Source organism: Tasmannia lanceolata, unplaced genomic scaffold (genome assembly GCF_043159265.1).
Source record: "Tasmannia lanceolata isolate RefF3 unplaced genomic scaffold, GAP_Taslan_0.1 ptg000006l, whole genome shotgun sequence".
In the NCBI taxonomy this organism is placed as follows: Eukaryota; Viridiplantae; Streptophyta; class Magnoliopsida; order Canellales; family Winteraceae; genus Tasmannia; species Tasmannia lanceolata.
In genome coordinates this window covers 10,404,307-10,421,802 of record NW_027518683.1, presented here as the reverse complement: position 1 = coordinate 10,421,802, position 17,496 = coordinate 10,404,307, and the positions used below count along the sequence as shown (strand labels likewise).

The following is a 17,496-nucleotide window of genomic DNA, read 5'->3' as shown; positions in this document are numbered from 1 at the left end:
GTACTTTTGACTCCAATAATTGGTTTGAAACTTACAATTGGGTGTCATAATTTTAAACGAACAGGGCCTTGATTTCCGGTATGGAGACATGGTTCCTTTCCATAGCTTGTAGACGGATCTGCATCACTTGAGCTCGGGAGGGATAAGCATACATATTATCCAAGGCCCACCACACTGCTTAGGAGGTTGTGAGACCAACCACATGAACAAAGGAGCCTTCTGTAAGTGAGGAAATGATCCAACTAAAGATGAGTTAGTCCTATCTGTGCCACAGCTAGTAAGAGGGATCCAAGATCACGAGATATGTGGAATCCTATCATGGGAGATGAATGGTAGGGCACGTGATATCATCTATAGGGTTGCAACTCAGGTTGGGCTGGTCGGGTTTTCATGAACCCTACCCTACTCGAGAAACTATCTCAGGTCATTTTTTTACGAGATAGTTTCTTGGGACGGTTCGGGTAGGGTAGGATTTTTCCATATTGTCGCCTTAACAATGCTTGTGGATGTCAATTTCAGTCCCCCAAGTCAGTTATGTAGATTGTGATTAGTAGTAGACGTTTTGTGTGAAACATTTACATTTAGTGATATGATTAACAAAGCCTCGAACTAACAAAGAACATGCACTCAGTAGAGACAGATTAATAATAAGTGGTTTAGAACATCAATATATAGGAGCCAGTGTCCAACAAACAGTATCAAAATTTAATCACCCTGTAATTTATATCAGGCATCACTCCACTTGTAAGGATTCCAAATAAATAACAAAAATTACTGACCAATTGTATCTCTCTCCCTTTTTTTCTCCTTTGCAGTTAAACAAATGACAGGGGATGTGCATGAAAACACATAAAAAGTGTCATATTTGGACATCTGAACACACCACAATCAACTCACAATAAAACACACATCAATACTTTTAGAGGGACTACAATGCCATTTAATCAAATCACAAAGTTGTATAATATTACCACAATGAACCTAGAAAGTAAACTGTCAGAGAGATTAACATGAAGAGAAACATCTGAAATTTGATAGGCTTTGAAAGCACACAATTATGTGATAACTACACGAAGAACTAATCTTCACAGTAGAAATATGCACAAAGCATCTTTCTATTCATAGTTCCTACTTATGGAATCATAATTTAATGGGGGAAAGACAACCCAAGATGAAAACTTATACATGTGAAAATAATAGCTTGAGTATGTGATGTCTGGAATAAAAGAACCACACTATTAGCAAACTTGCTCACATAGGGCTCTCACCTCCACTGATCTCACATGTTCTTGTAAGGGTCATTCACAAACTTGCCAACACTAGAAATTTGACTAAAATTATTCTGCCAAAAAAAATAAAAATCAAGAGCAACGCATTACCAGTCAACATAAAGACTTCTCTATGCCAGACCTGGCAGCCATTCTCAGCATAACTCAGCCAGCTTGAACCGAAACGTATAAAGAGAAACACAAGAAGCAGAAACATATAAATAGCGAAATCCCAATGCTCTAAAAATAAACTAAAGAATACAGGAAAAAATATTCTTCGAGGAAAAAATTTTCCAGACTTTTTTTATTTCTACAATTTAGAGGAAAATAATAAATTTTAGGGATATCATTACGAGAGAGCAGGTACCTCATATCAATTAAATGAATAAGACAAAATCTGTTGAAAAGTGAGCCCACGTGGCTACTCTCTCATGCAAAAGCTGGTCTGCGAAGGTACCATCATTGCAGTTTGCTACTTTTTTTGTTGATTGGCAAGCTGGGGTTAGGCAGGACCCCGACCAGACGTATTAATATGAAAGAGAAAAATACAATGAGCATGAAAAAACAACCCCTCTACATGCAGAAGGGGCAACCACAGAAGGCCAAACAAAAAACCAAACCAAACAGGAGAGAACAAGGACCACAGAGAGGGCAGAACCCATTACAGAATAAACCAAAAAAGCAAGAAAACAGGGAAAGAGATCGAAGGATTAGAAACGAGCAACTCATAGACCAAAGAAAGAACATAACTAGGCTAATTTAGGAGGAGGCTTAGATAGAGAGGGGAGAACACAGGTAGAAGATGGACGAAGAAAAAGAACCGGAGATTTTCCCCTTCTTCTCTTTCTTATTTTGAACCACCTGCCATGGAGGTTCTTCTATGGGATTTGTAGGGGAAGCAGAGAATGATGCTTTAAGAGGAGGTGCTGAGTCCTCATTTGAGTGAACTCGATCCTTCACACTAGCAGCAGATTTAGATGAACCATGGGGGTTATCTCTGATTGGAAATCGGGTCGAGTTATCCGACAAAAGCTTCTCTTCAGGTTGATGGGATCCTTTAGGCTGAACAGGTCTCCATTCTTTTTTCGACCTTACTTGGAGTTGGGGAGGGAGGAGATGGCATTCTTCGGGACCATGGCTAAAATCACAGCATAAATTGCATGCTTTAGGCCTCCAATCATAGACAATAGGCTGGGAAATCTCTCCTGAGGATGATTTGAGAGTGATGGAACCCTTCGGGACTGATGGGTAACCCTTGAGCTGGATGACTTTGCTTTCAGAAGATATCATATCAGATATTTCATTGTCCTTTATTTTACATCCTATGCCAGCAGGTAACGAAGGGCACTATGTTTTTGGAAAAGGAGAAGCAACAGGTATAGACGCAGTTAATGCATCTGTTCTGATATTAGCACAAACAAGAGTGGTATTTGATCTCTGGTTTTTAAGGCCTCCAGAAGAGAGGGAGTGGAGGTTTCAGAGCCATGGCAAGGAAGATCCGATGGAGGGGGTGTTGCCATTAAGCTTCGCAGCCGGTCCTCGTAGCTCAGAAACAAATCCTTGTCAGCAGAAATGAGGTGTTTATAGGAATCCTTTGTTTTTTTCCTACTTTTTTTGTTTTTTGTTTACTCTTGCTGGAGGAGGAAGATGAATCGATAGAGGATTCGGCAGGAAGTGGAGAAATCTCAGCATCTACTATCTTGATGATGCCCACCTTTGATTTCATATTTAGGCAAATTGTCAAGGCATTCGATTTGGACTTGATTATTCAGCTGCATTAATTTCTCACTTAATGAGCCTGCTTTGTTGAGCTTGAATTTAATGAAATCCGTAATAAATGACATAGAAAGAATGTCTTCAGCCAGAACAGAAGGAGCCTTTGGGGATTGTGCATCCAACAAGCCGGAGGAAACAGATTCCATTGATGATCAGGGTTCAACCAGAGCAGTTGCTCCTTTCTGATCTTTAATTCGAGGGGACCAGTTATATCTCAAGTTTCCAAACGGTTTTTGCACAGTATCATCACCTGAGTCCTCACTGGAGGGATGATTTTCAGCCACCTCTGCCATAAAAGAAACCAGAAAAACCCAGGAAAATCTGAGAGAACTGAACTTTGAAAGAACTAAAACTAAACTGAATAGTCTACACACTAAAAACCAGGGAGAATCATGGGAGATGAAACTAACCCATTAAAACTAACCCATGATTGAAGGGCTAGCTCCCCCGCACAATCCCTACCAGTAACAGCCGGCTTTCACCGGAGGAGAAGGATAGCCTCCTCAAGGAGGATAGCACAAAACTCAGAGCTTTTTTACCACAAGGGCTTGTAAGCCTAATTAGTCACAAACAATTTGTCGAAGGCTATCAGGTAAATGCTAATTTTGGGGTAAATTTGCTAACAAATTCCATAATGCATGGTCCTAAGTATTCAAACATCTTCGGGCCATGTTTGGCAACCATGAAATTTTATTTCTTGGAATACTAGCTTACCAAGTGCGGAGAGAGGGATGGGGAGAGAATTGAGAGGGCATGAGTTGTAGAGCCCGTACCCAAGTCAATCTATACAAAGAGGAATTGAGGGTGGGAAATTGCAAAAAAACTCAGGAAAAATAGGATCGTAATTAAAGAGAGTTTTTTGTTTCCTTCAGGCTTTTTCACTTTTCTTGCCCTCTCCTCATTCAGTCCCTCTCCGGTCTGTCTAAAAAGGAGACTTCCTTGCTTGCCCTCTCCACATAAAAGGAGACTTCCTTTGTTGGATCTCAAAGTCGAGCGAGAGGAATGAAAGCACCGAAACAAAAGCACATATACCAAAGTATAATATATATATATATATATATATATATATATATATATATAGAGGAAAGTGTTTCTAGTCTACCCCCTAGATAAGCTTATCTACTCAGCCTTTTAAAAAAATACAGTGGGCCCACGCTTCTTGGATGATCCAAACCATTCATAGGATAGGTCCTAACATAGATAGGGTGTGCCCAAAAAATCAGCACCAAAGGGTCATCCTAGCCCTTCATTTTGTTGGGCATTGTGGTTCCCAGAATGGACACATATAAACGTCCACGTTTATATGCGTCCATTTTGGACACGGTGTGCCCAACAAAATGAAGGGCTAGGATGACCCTTTGGTGCTGATTTTTTGGGCACACCCTATCTATGTTAGGACCTATCCTATGAATGGTTTGGATCATCCAAGAAGCGTGGGCCCACTGTATTTTTTTAAAAGGCGGAGTAGATAAGCTTATCTAGTCTACCGACTAGAAACACTTTCCTCATATGTATATATATGAGGAAATTGTTGGTGAGCTTAAGCTTGCTTGCCCAATCACATGGGTCCCACATTTTGGGGAGTGATCCAAACCATTCATTTGCAAGGCCTTATCATAGATAGGGGGTGTACCAAAAATCAGCTCCATAGGATCATCCTAACCCCTCCATTTGTGGAGGACAAAAATGGGGCAGATTTGTGTCTGTCCATTTTTGTCCTCCACAAATGGAGGGGTTAGGATGATCCTATGGAGCTGATTTTTGGTACACCCCCCATCTATGTAAGGGACTTTCAAATGAATGGTTTGGATCATCCTAACAAAGTGGGCCCCTATGTGATTGGGCAAGCTAGCTCACCAACAGTTTCCTCTATATATATATATATATATTATGTCTGCATTACAAAGCCTCCATTCAAATGGCTGGTCATGGAATATTAGCATTAGGCAAGTCACTAGTAGGTAACATACTATAGCACATCACCCCTTGAACTTCAACCTCTTCTCCGTGGCTCTTCTTACACACATAGTAAAATCATAACACGAGACGTCCTTTGTTAGATTTCACAATCGTGCGAGAGGAATGAAAGCACCAAAAAAAAAGCATATATACCAAAGTATAATATACATAATAATAATATATGTCTGCATTACACAGCCTCCATTCAAATGGCTGGTCATGGAATATCTGCATTAGGCATGTCACTAGCAGGTAACATACTATAGCCCTTCACCCCTTGAACTTCAACCTCTTCTCCGTGGTCCTTCTTACACTCATAGTAAAATACCGCGCACACCACATTACGATAGAGTGAAGAAAGGCCACTTATGTTGATTACAACAAGTCCCATGACTATTTGAGTCGCTTCCGTAACATCACTCATCTTGTTAACAAATGTCTGAGAAATGCCCGTGGGAATTATTGATAAAATAAATAAGAGAACAGACCCTTGTAACCTTCTTCCTTTGAGTAGCTCTTTAGCTTTGGAAAGTGCCTCAATTCCATAGCAACCTTCTTCTATGATCGAAATAACAAGACCCAATGTCCAAACTACAATAGAGTTGAAACAGTAGCGGATAACCAATAGTACTAAGATAACACCCAAGGCAGCCAAGGCAATTGAATTACTGGCACGCCCAATCATAACGATCAAAACCACAATGAGAAACAAGTAACCGAAATTAAAGAGGGTGATATACAACCATGTGATCACTGGACTCTTCCATGTTTTTCCAATCCTAGATAACAATTCATTGAGAGTCAAGTGATTACCGGAATAAGTCATGGCCGACGCGTAGACCGTGGCCACGGTCGAGAATAGTCCCAGGATACAATAGGCTATCATGAAGATCAGTTCTTCCCCTGCTATAATTCGAATGTCTTTTCCGATCCTGGCGAGCAATTCGGCATATTCGGGGCTTTCGGGGTCCGTTTTTTTCAAGAGACACACCTTTGTGAACAGATCTTTCAAGAAAGGCATGAGGGCAAAATCGTTGGCCAGATATAGAAGAGAGGAAGGTATGAGTAGGAGGAGAGCGAGGGAGAGTGCGAGCTTCCCATTTCTAGATGGGATTTTGAAGGCTTCTTTGAGAATTTCCAGGATACCCATGGACATGGAAGAAGGTTTAATCTCCTTGGTCATAGCTTTTGAGATGATCAAGATTTGTAAAGCACCCAAGAGAAGCTGGTCTTGTTTATATGGTTGTTTGTTTCTTGTGCAGAGGGTTGTGTGGTTCCAGTATTGTTATTGACTTTTCTTTAATTTGGAACAGCCATCGAGACCATCAGGTCTCTAGATCAACTCCTACGCAGAAAGGTATGTGGGAGAGGAAATTTCGGACACACTCTCTAATGCGAACGTCACACTAGGAGGAAATTTCTAGGGCTGCAACTCGAGCCGGGTAAAACCCGACCCGCATCGACCCGACCCGAAAATAGCCTGGGTCGGGTTCAGGTTTCATGGGTTTCGGGTCGAGCCGGGTTCAGCATTCAAAAGCCCGCATGAATCTCGGGTCGAGCCGGGTTTGAAGGGGCCCGACCCGACCCGACCCGAGTTACATAAGTTATAGTATGTACATTTTTTCTATTGTTAGTTAAAAGTTAAAGGGATAATTACATTTACACCCCCTCTAGTTTATGACACATCCACTTCCACCCCTATAGTTTAAAACGTGACAAATACACCCTTGTAGTTTCAATTTGTTTAAGGTAGGCCCCCTCAGCTGAAGGTTCGTCCATAGATTGAAGGGTTAGGATGATCCGATGGAGCTGATTTTTTGGGCACACCCTAACTATGTCAGGACCCATCAAATGAACGCTTTGGATCATCCAAACAATGTGGGCCCACATTATTTGGATGATTTTTTGGTAGTGTTTGGATTCGGGTAGGGGCCCACATTATTTGGATGATCCAAAGCGTTCATTTGATGGGTCCTGACATAGATATGGTGTGCCCAAAAAATCAGCTCCATCGGATCATCCTAACCCTTCAATCTATGGACGAACCTTCAGCTGATGGGGCAAACTTTAAACAAATTGAAACTACAGGGGTGTATTTGTCACGTTTTAAACTATAGGGGTGGAAGTGGATGTGTCATAAACTAGAGGGGGTGTAAATGTAATTATCCCAAAGTTAAAAGTGAAAACCCACGCACCCACTGTTACTGTATGTGAGTGTAATTTCTGCTTCTATGAGTTGAGTTGATTCAAGTGTTTGATTCAGCATTGTTTGATTGTAATTACAACATTGTTTGATTACATCATTGTTTGATTCAAGTGTACGTGATGTGAGTGTAATTACATCATTGTTTGATTCAAGTGTAATGTGAGTGTAATTTCTGCTTCTATGAGTTGAGTTGCCTTGCCAAATAAGAATTTTCCTTAAAAATTTGCGTCAACGTGAAAAAACTCGACCCGACCCGAACCGACCCGAGATTTATCATGGGTAGGGCCGGGTTTGGGAATCGTGGGTTTTCCGAGAAAAAAACCCGACCCGACCCGACCCGAGATATTTCTCGGGTAGGGTTGGGTTCTCCAAAACCCGACCCGCCCGACCCGAGTTGCAGCCCTAGAAATTTCCAAGTTGCGTTTTGTCATATTGATGTTACTTGTGGAAAATTTTGACCCTCTTTAACGGTTTCTGTGAGAGTTGTCCATTGCTTGAGGATAAATTCACCCACTTTAACGTTTTTCTTTGCCTTTAAAATCTAACGGATAACGTTAATTAATTGGTGTGTTTTCCGGGGGGGGGGGGGGGATGATTTAATCCATCAGAGGCTGGGAAAATATCATTTCCCGTTTGCTTCCCTAGTTTGTCCACTAAGACTTGAATACCCTTTCCCCATGCCTTCTGTTCACCTGCCCCACCTTGACCAAAGAAGAAGAGAACCCCTGCAAAGATAGAAAGCCACAAGCTTTGCTGACAGTGGTTTGGTTTCAACCCTAGCTTGGGAAGCTAAACGTCTAAACATGCATAAGAAACGTTTCAGAAATTATAAAAAGATGTCAAGGGAAGGGGGAGAAATGCACCTAGATTTTTTTTATCATTTTTTAAATTATAGGCATATATAGATGATTTATGTATATGTTCCTTACATATTTTATTTCTAACATATTATTTAGGGAAAAATACACTTAGACCCCCTCTGGTTTCTGACACATTCAACTTAACCCCTAATGTTTAAAAAGTTACAAGTAGAACTCCTGTGGTTTCAATTTGTGTAAGGTAGACCCCCTCAGCGCTCATTTGATGGGCCCTGACATAGATAGGGTGTGCCCAAAAATCAGCTCCATCGGATCATCCTAACCCTTCAATCTATGGACGAACCGTCAACTGAGGGGGCGTACTTTATACAAATTGAAACCACAGGGGGTTTACTTGTAACTTTTTAAACATTAAGGGTTAAGTTGAACGTGTCAGACACCACAAGGGGTCTGGGTGTATTTTTCCCTATTATTTATTTATTTATTCATTTTTATTCCTATATACTATTTTCTTCCTTTTTAATATGTATTCCATAATTTTTTGGTGTGATTTCTACAAAATATTTTCCGTATGTTTTACACAAGTTTTTCACACCTTTCACATTCATTTTCTGTGTGTTTTCATATGTTTTTATACATTTTTAATGTGCTTCACACATGTCTCACCTAAGTTTCCCATATATATGTTTCCCACGAATTTCTCAAGCATTTCACAAAAAAAATTGTTTTTTGTCATATTTTGGAAAGTTTTCCGAAACGCGTTTCTGATCACGGTTTCAACATCAACATAGATAGCTATAGCATCATCCGAAATAAATGCATCGAACTGGGTTAAGACATAACAAAGACTCACTTGCCAGGCCTTGCAAGTTGTTTGACCAATTGTGCACAACCCCTTTACCAAGAATGCAGTAGTTCATTTCTCTACTTCTCTATATGGGTGTGAGGGAGAATGTCTGGAAATGCCTTGATTCACTAACTTCACTAGAATCTCATCTGTTTGCCCATGCGTCAAAGACGGAATACCTCTTGATTTACTTTCACTAGGCTTGTTTAGCACCAATTGTGGGAAATGACCAGAGGAGTGACTTCGATTTTGGAAGTGTTTTCCTACTCAGTCTTTCGCTTCTTTTGAAAAGACATTTATTGGCCTGCACTACTTCATTTTTTGTTGTGATTAGATTTTTTGATTTGAAAACGGCTTTCAAAATATCTTGATAGGATGATCCTATGCTCGTGGTTTTTGCATTATTATCTTATGCATGGGATGTTCGTTCAAGATGAGATCGAGGATGAGATCAAGACCATGTGGGTCGCCTCATGATATTCTAAAAGATCAACTGTCTTGATTTCAGATGCATGCCCTAAAAATTGCCTTTTACCACTAATTGTAAAGTGATTTATGGTACATTTCTTTCTCTATTAAATTATGCAAAAGAAAAGCCAGAGATTCTATTCGATTATAAGGTAAATTTTGGATCAACCTCTTGATACCCTAGGCAAAAGCATAGTTATTAAAGTCTTTTTTTTGGAAAACTTTTCAACTTCACCCCACTATATTTTAGAAATGGGAAAATTACCCTTGAGGGGTTAATTACCCTTAATGTTTTTCTTTTACTTATAAGTCAACCATTTTGCCATAGCTTCTTTTATACTTTTTATATTAAAGTTAATGTTATTTTTAGGATGGGAATTGCTAGGATCCATCGCAAAACGCATGTGGGCGACATACCACCCGCGACATGCCTTTTGCGATGGACCCTGGCATGTCACTAGGGTAACATACTATAGCCCATTACCCGTTGAACTTCAACCTCTTCTCCGTGGCTCTTCTTACACTCATAGTAAAATCATAAAAGGAGACCTCCATGTTAGATTTCACAATCGAGCGAGAGGAATGAAAGCACCAAAACAAAAGCACATATACCAAAGTATAATATACATAATAATATATGTCTGCATTACACAGCCTCCATTCAAATTGCTGGTCATGGAATATATGCATTAGGCACGTCACTAGCAGGTAACATACTATAGCCCATCACCCCTTTCACTTCAACCTCTTCTTCGTGGCTCTTCTTACACTCATAGTAAAATACCGTGTACACCCCAAGACTATAGAGTGAAAAAAGGCCACTTATGTTGATTAGAACAAGTCCCAAGACTATTCGAGTCGCTTCCGTGTTGTTAACATCACTCATCTTGTTAACAAATATCTGAGAAATGCCCATGGGAATTATTGTTAAAATAAATAAGAGAACAGACGCTTGTAACCTTCTTCCTTTGAGTAGCTCTTTAGCTTTGGAAAGTGCCTCAATTCCATAGCAACCTTCTTCTATGATCGAAATGACAAGACCCAATGTCCAAACTACAATAAAGTTGAAACAGTAGCGGATGACGAATAGTACTAGTACTAGGATAACACCCAAGGCAGCCAAGGCAATTGAATTACTGGCAAGCCCAATCATAACGAAGAAAACGATCAAAACCACAAAGAGAAACAAGTAACCGAAACTAAAGAGGGTGATATACAACCATGTGATCACTGGACTCTTCCATGTTTTTCCAATCCTTGATAACAATTCATTGAGAGTCAAGTGATTACCAGAATAAGTCATGGCCGACGCGTAGACCGTGGCCACGGTCGAGAATAGTGACAGGATAGAATAGGCTATTATGAAGATCAGTTCTTCGCCTGCTATAATTCGACTGTCTTTTCCGATCCCGGCGAGCAATTCGGCATATTCGGGGCTTTCGGGGTCCGTTTTTTTCAAGAGATACACCTTTGTGAACAGATCTTTGAAGAATGGGATGAGGGCAAAATCGTTGGCCAGAAATAGAAGAGAGGAAGGTATGAGTAGGAGGAGAGCGAGGGAGAGCGCGAGTTTCCCATTTCTAGATGGGATTTTGAAGGCTTCTTTGAGAATTTCCAGGATACCCATGGACATAAAAGAAGGTTTCATCTCCTTGGTCATAGCTTTTGAGATGATCTTTGCTTTGTAAGGCACCCAAGAGAAGCTGGTCTTGTATATGTAGTTGTTTATTTCTTGTGCAGAGGGTTGTCTGGTTTCAATATTGTTGTTGACTTTTATTTTTAATTTGGAACAGCTCATCGAGACCATCAGGTCTCTAGATTAACTTACACGAAAAGGTATTTGGGAGGAAATTTCAGAGAACTCTAATTCAAACGTCACACTAGGAGGAGATTTCCAAGTTGCGTTTTGTCATATTGATGTTATTTCTGGAAATTTTTTAAAATTGCTTTCGCTAGACTTTTTGACAAAGACTCTGTCCACCAAGACTTGAATACCCTTCCCCATGCCTTCTGTTCAGCTTCGAAGAGAATCCCTGCAAAGATAGAAAGCCACAAGCTTGGCTAACGGTATTTTATTTCTAACATATTTTTTATTTAATTTTTTTTATTACTATATACGTATTTTCCTCTTTAATATGTATTCCATAATTTTTTGGTGCGATTTCTGCAAAATATTTTTCGTATGTCTCACACAAGTTTTTCACATGTTTCACATACATTTTCTATTTGTTTTACATACGTTTTTCATGCATCGTGCTTCACACATGTTTCACATAAGTTTCCCATATGTTTTCCACGTATTTCTCAAGCATTTTAGAAAAAATTTCTCAACTTTTTTGTCATATGTTGGAAACTTTTCCCAAACGCGTTTCTCATCGCCCCCAATAGTTTTTGGCAACAATGGTTTCAACCATGGTTTTTAATTTCGACCGAAATCCAAAAATTCGGACCGAAATTTTGGATTTCGGTCAACCCCCAAACCGAAATCGGGTATACCCAAAATGTTACACAATTTCGCCCGGAATTTTGAAATTCTTGGAAAATCAACCAAAAAATCTAGATTGTTTTTAATTACATAATTTATTCCCAAAATTTCCGCTGAAATTAGGTATAAGATAAAATATCATATTTGATGATTTCGTCAAATTTCGACCAAAATTTCTGTTTAGGTGAGGACCGAAATGCATCCAGAAACTGAAATTTGAAACCATGGTTTGAACATCGATCAACTTAGATAGTAATCAATCATACAGCATCATCCGAAATAAATGCATCGAACTGCGTTAAGACAAAACAAAGACTCACTTGCTGGGCCTTGCAAGTTGTTTGACCAATTGTGCACAACCTCTTTACCAAGAATGCAGTAGTTTTCTCTACTTCTCTATATGGCTTTGTTCACTTGTTTTCACGGGAAAGGAAAAGAAAAGGTTTCCTGGGAATCTGACGTGGCATTAGGAAAAGAAATCCAGGGAAACTGTGTAGGAAAAGGTTTCTCGCGCTTGTTCACGTGCGCAGGAACTGTACAGGAAAAGGTTTCCCGAGAAACTGCTTGCCCACCTTTTTTCACTAGTTTTCCCGGGAAAGCAAATCCGACCAAAATAGTGGGATTTGGTTTCCCACACTTGTGAGAAAAGAGACATTTTCACATCATTTTTGGCAATTTCCATGTCATTATTTTACATTTTCCACCTAGGCTTGTTACTTTCTCAGGATAGCAAGTGGACACCAGAATTCTGTCTTGTCAAGAAAAAAAGAGGTTGTTTTTCAGGGATTTGCTTTCCCGGGAACGCAAGTGAACAGAGCCTATGGGTGTGAGGGAGAGTGTCTGAAATGCCTTGATTTACTAACTTCACTAGAATCTCATCTGTTCGCCCATGCGTCAAGGATGGAATAGCTGTTGATTTACTTTCACTATGCATGTTTAGCACCATTTGTGGGAAATGACCGGAGGAGTGACTTCGATTTTGGAAGTGTTTTCCTACTCGGTCTTTCGCTCCTTTTGCAAAGACATTTATTGGCCCCCACTACTTCCTTTTTGTTGTGATTAGATTTGTTGATTTGAAAACGGTGTCCTCAAGGATGAGATCAACACCATGTGGGTCGCCTCATGATATTCTAAAAGATCAACTGTCTTGATTTCAGATACATGCCCCTTGTGGGCCCCAAAAATTGCCTTTTACCTCTAATTGTAAAGTGATTTATGGTACATTTCTTTCTCTATTAAATTATGCAAAAGAAAAGCCAGAGATTCTATTAGATTATAAGGTAAATTTTGGATCCAACCTCTTGATTAGGGGTGGCAAAATTGGCCGAACCGAACCGGAACCGAGCCGAAACCGAACCGAAAATTCGGTTTCGGTTTGGTTAAACCAAACCGATTCAAATTTCGGTTTGGTTCAGTTTGGGTATCAAACCGAACCGAAACCGAATATTTGCAATTATTATGAGTAAAGGGTGGCAAAATTGGCGGAACCGAACCGAAACCGAACCGAATATTCAGTTTTGGTTCGGTTTTAGTTTGGTAAAACCAAACCGAACCGAAACCGAACCATTGCCACCCCTACTCTTGATACCCTAGGCAAAAGCATAGTTAGCAAAACACTATTTTAAACTTTTTGTAGGGGCTGCCTAAGTTTAAAACTTTTTAAAGCAAAAAAACATCTTTTTTTAAGAAAACATTTAAAATGCTTTTTAGACGTATTAAAGTCTGTTTTTGGAAAACTTTTCAACTTTACCCCACTATATTTTTAGAAATGGTAAAATTACCCTTGAAGGGGTAACCCTTAATGTTTTTCTTTTATTTATAAGTCAACCATTTCGCCATAGGTTCTTTTATACATTTTATATTAAAGTTAATGTTATTTTTAGGATGGGAATTGCTAGGGTCCATCGCAAAAGGCATTTCGCTGATGGTATGTCGCATGTCAAACCAGCAGTGAAATAAATGCCTTTTGCGATGGACCCTAACAAATCCCTTTTAGGATTTTAGTTGTACATATGTATTGATTGATGCACACAGATACACATATATACACATATACATCTTTTATTATCCGCTTATTTAAAACTAAAATGTATTAAACAAGACGTTTTTTTTGCGTTTTCATTTATTTAATCCATTTTTTACTAACATAGTTTTGAACCAATGCCGTATTAAACCAACTTTTCCCTTCCTTTTTTGCCATATCACAGGGCATGGCCAATATATTAGGTGGAAATATCTTTCCGGTAATGTAAATGGGACTTCAATTACACGATCCCATATTTTGCACTTATATGTTTTGATAAGTGGGGCCTACCGTCTCCCCTAAACCATGCTTAAGGTGGAGTCCATAATTTAGACCTCATATTAGTGGGCCCACTATTTACACCACATGTTTTGCACCATGTAAATCATCTCCATAGGATGATCCTAAACCTCCGATCGAACTGGCGATCCCATTATAGATCGGAGGGTTAGGATCATCCTATGGAGATGATTTACAAGGTGCGATCTATTTATGTTGTGGCCGAACAAATGAACAGTTTGGATCATCAGAATTCAAATGTCGAATGGATCCACGTTCAAAATTTGATAACAGTACGTTCACTTCGATAGGCATGAATGATGGCGTTCATCAACAAGAAATTGGATCCAATCCAAAGAATGACACACAAAACAACGATCTCTCTCTCTCTCTCGTGACAGTTCCATCAAGTTCTTTTCAGGTCACATATGTGGTCTGATGATCAGTCAATTCACTCAATTGGTTGGTCATGGAATACCTACATTAGCAGGCAGCATGATATAGCTCATAGCCCGTTGAACTTCGACCTCTTCTCCATGGCTCTTCTTACACCCATAGTAGAATACCGTGGTCACCACGCTAGTGTAGAGTGAAACAAGGCCAGCTATGTTAATTAGAACAAGTCCCATGACAATTCGTGTCGCTTCCGTGTTGATAACATCACTCATCTTTTTTTTTGAAATGGATAACATCACTCATCTTGATAGCAAATATAAAAAAAATGGCAATGGGAGTTTAATATAGAAACAGGGAAGATAAAAAACCCTTGTAGCCTTCTTCCTTTGATTAGCTCTTGAGCTTTGGAAAGTGCCTCAATTCCATAGCAACCTTCTTCTACTACTGAAATAACAAGACCCAACGTCCGAACTAGAGAGCTAGGATATGGAGAGCAGTAGATGCGGGCAAAGATAGCTAGGATAACACCCAAGGCAACCAAGGCAAGTGAACCACCACTTTCCATCACATAAAGCAAAACGATCAAAACCACAGAGAGCAATAAGTAGCCTAAACTTGAGACAGTGTTATACAAATATGTGATCACAGGCCTCTTCCATGTTCTTCCAAACCTCGAGAAGAATTCATTGAGAGTCAAGTGATTACTGGCATAAGTCAAGGCCGATGCGCAAAAGGTCGCAATAGACGAGAATAGTAACATAACATAGGTGGCGATTAGGAAGATCAGTTCTTCGCCTGCGATAATTCGAATGTCTTTTCTGATCTCGGCAAGCAATTTGACATATAGGGGGGTTTCGTGCTCTATGTTATGCAAGAGATATGCCTTTGTGTAGAGATCTACAGCGAAATGGTTGACTATAAATAGAAGAGACATAGGTATGAGAAGGAGGAGAGAGAGGGAGAGCGCGAGCTTCCCATTTCTAAATGGGATTTTGAGGGATTCTTCGAAATTTGAAATTTAAAATCAATCATTGCCATCTTCGAAATTTTCTAAACGGGATCCCGTTTTAGAAGTGTTTTCATTTATAAAAGGACCAAAATACCCGTGACGCTTTAGGCCATGTGTGGGGCAGCCTGGATTTTTTTTCATGATAAAATAGTGTCTGCAAGCTGTGAGAGAGGGGAGACTTAGAGAGGGCACGAATGAGTTGAGGGTGAGAAGTGGCTAAAAAATTAGGAAAAAGTCATTTCGTATTTTGAGTAGAGTTTTTTCTTTCTTGCTTTTTCGGGCTTTGCTTGCCCTTTCCTCACTCAGTCCCTCTCCTATCCATCCCTCTCCCACTGTCCCTCACCATTGGGTAAGTCAATATTCTAGGAGAAAAAAATAATTCATGATAGCTTAATGTGCCCTTAGTGATACATTTGGGAAGTGATATTTACGCCCTTTTTGATCACGGAGGACACCCGGGCGAAAAAAATTTCGTATGCCAAATTCTTACCTAAAATACCCTTTACCCACCTTCTATTTCACACAAAATTGTAAAGGGGGCAAAAGTCCTTTACCGTCTATTGCTTTACCCTTTTACTCCAAATCCCGACTAATTATTTCCTAAATTCCTAAATAGCAACATTTTAGGGTAAATAGAAGCAATTTAGGGATTTCTCTCAATCTCCAACACGTTTTACGATTTAGGGTTCTCTCTTGTATTCCATCTCCATCGCATCTATTCCGCTCTCCCTCCCTCTCGCTCTAGACTCTAAATCTCCATCTCAGCATCCTCCACCCTTTCAGGGAAGTTGCGATTTGGGAAAGGCACAAAGGTACTCTCTCTCTCTCTCTCTCAATCCCAATTTCTTATCATCCCTCACCATGTTTTTTTTTTTTTTTTAAATTTTAAAGTCTGATTGGGATTTGGGAGTATAACTTTGTTTGTTTTCAGATTTCGAAAACTGCCTGGGAGTGGGGAGTAGCAAACTAGAAAGCTCTCCAGTCGATTTGGATTTTTACAAGTGTTTGGGTCCTTGATTCTCTTTTTATCTTCATTTTCTTTTTTACACGCCATTTCAATTGAATTGAAAAACTAAACAGAGATGCCTCTAAATCACAAAAAATACCTTTCATGAAACGCCAGCAAAATCCTTACTATGAAAAATGATATTTCCACTTCCTATTATTGATATTAGCAGTCCCCACTCTCTTCTTCTTCAAAATAGGTCGATTAAGAAAGTTATTATTACAATCATTGGTAAGCTGATTTAAGTCCCTCTAAGGAACATGCAGGTGAAATCAAGACCGTTGATCTTGTAGGTGAGCCACATGGTGTTTTGGTCCCATCCACAACGTAAGTCCTATGCATAAGATAAAGGAGTAAATAAAAATTGATGTTTTAGCTTTTGTATAAGCCTAGATGAGATTCGGTGCATCAAGGGCATAGCATCATCCGATCAAGGTGTTCTTAATAGTTAATAGCATTTGGCAAGAGTTGTGATTCTTGTTCAGCCGGCACTGGGCGTCCCTGATGATCGAAAGGGGCGTAAATATCATTTACCATACATTTTGATAAGGTGTGGGAATATCATTTATATAAATACGAGCATTCTTGGTTCATGCACAAGTGTAAAATATCGAGCCCCACCAAATTAAAATATGAGGTGTAAAATTGTGGGCCCCAACGTAATGCATGACTTGGGTTGAGTGGAGATCATGGGACCTACCCATCAAAACATGAGGTAAAATCGTGGGCCCCACCCGATGCATTGATTTGAGTTGAGTTGGTGGGGCTCCCTATATCAAAACATATTTTGGTACTATTTTTACAAGGTAAATTTGGTGTTGTTCAAATATAAGGACGTTTTGGTCTTTTTAACCGGTCAAAAAAAATTTAAAAAAATCTACCATGGGTATTTCGGTCACACATTGATGGCATGATCGGATATTCGGATTTACAATGTGATGACTCTATCTGTAAAT

At 39.6% G+C, this 17,496-nt stretch overlaps 3 protein-coding genes across 4 annotated transcripts; all 3 read right to left on the bottom strand.

The window, feature by feature from the left end:
- Positions 1–873: 873 nt before the first annotated feature.
- On the bottom strand, positions 874–6,358 carry LOC143879640 (uncharacterized). 2 transcript variants are annotated; one of them, XR_013251333.1, is made up of 2 exons: positions 5,817–6,358; positions 874–1,342 (listed from the first exon to the last, which is right to left on the bottom strand). XR_013251333.1 is itself a non-coding variant. In XM_077382125.1 (2 exons), exons 1-2 carry the CDS (start codon positions 6,184–6,186, stop codon positions 3,197–3,199), a joined length of 504 nt encoding a protein of 167 aa, XP_077238240.1. In that variant the 5' UTR covers positions 6,187–6,320; the 3' UTR covers positions 1,671–3,196. The 2 variants fall into 2 exon arrangements, 1 of the variants encoding a protein (XP_077238240.1); XM_077382125.1 differs by lacking the exon at positions 874–1,342 and adding an exon at positions 1,671–3,330 and having other exon boundaries at positions 5,817–6,320.
- A 3,657-nt stretch (positions 6,359–10,015) lies between these two features.
- LOC143878718 (uncharacterized) lies at positions 10,016–11,002 on the bottom strand. Its single transcript, XM_077380964.1, has one exon. It carries the CDS (start codon positions 11,000–11,002, stop codon positions 10,016–10,018), a length of 987 nt encoding a protein of 328 aa, XP_077237079.1.
- Positions 11,003–14,596: 3,594 nt separating this feature from the next.
- Positions 14,597–15,459, bottom strand: LOC143878717 (uncharacterized). The gene is made up of 2 exons (XM_077380963.1): positions 14,941–15,459; positions 14,597–14,797 (listed from the first exon to the last, which is right to left on the bottom strand). The coding sequence occupies exons 1-2, from the start codon at positions 15,457–15,459 to the stop codon at positions 14,597–14,599; spliced, it is 720 nt and encodes a 239-aa protein (XP_077237078.1).
- Positions 15,460–17,496: the final 2,037 nt, after the last annotated feature.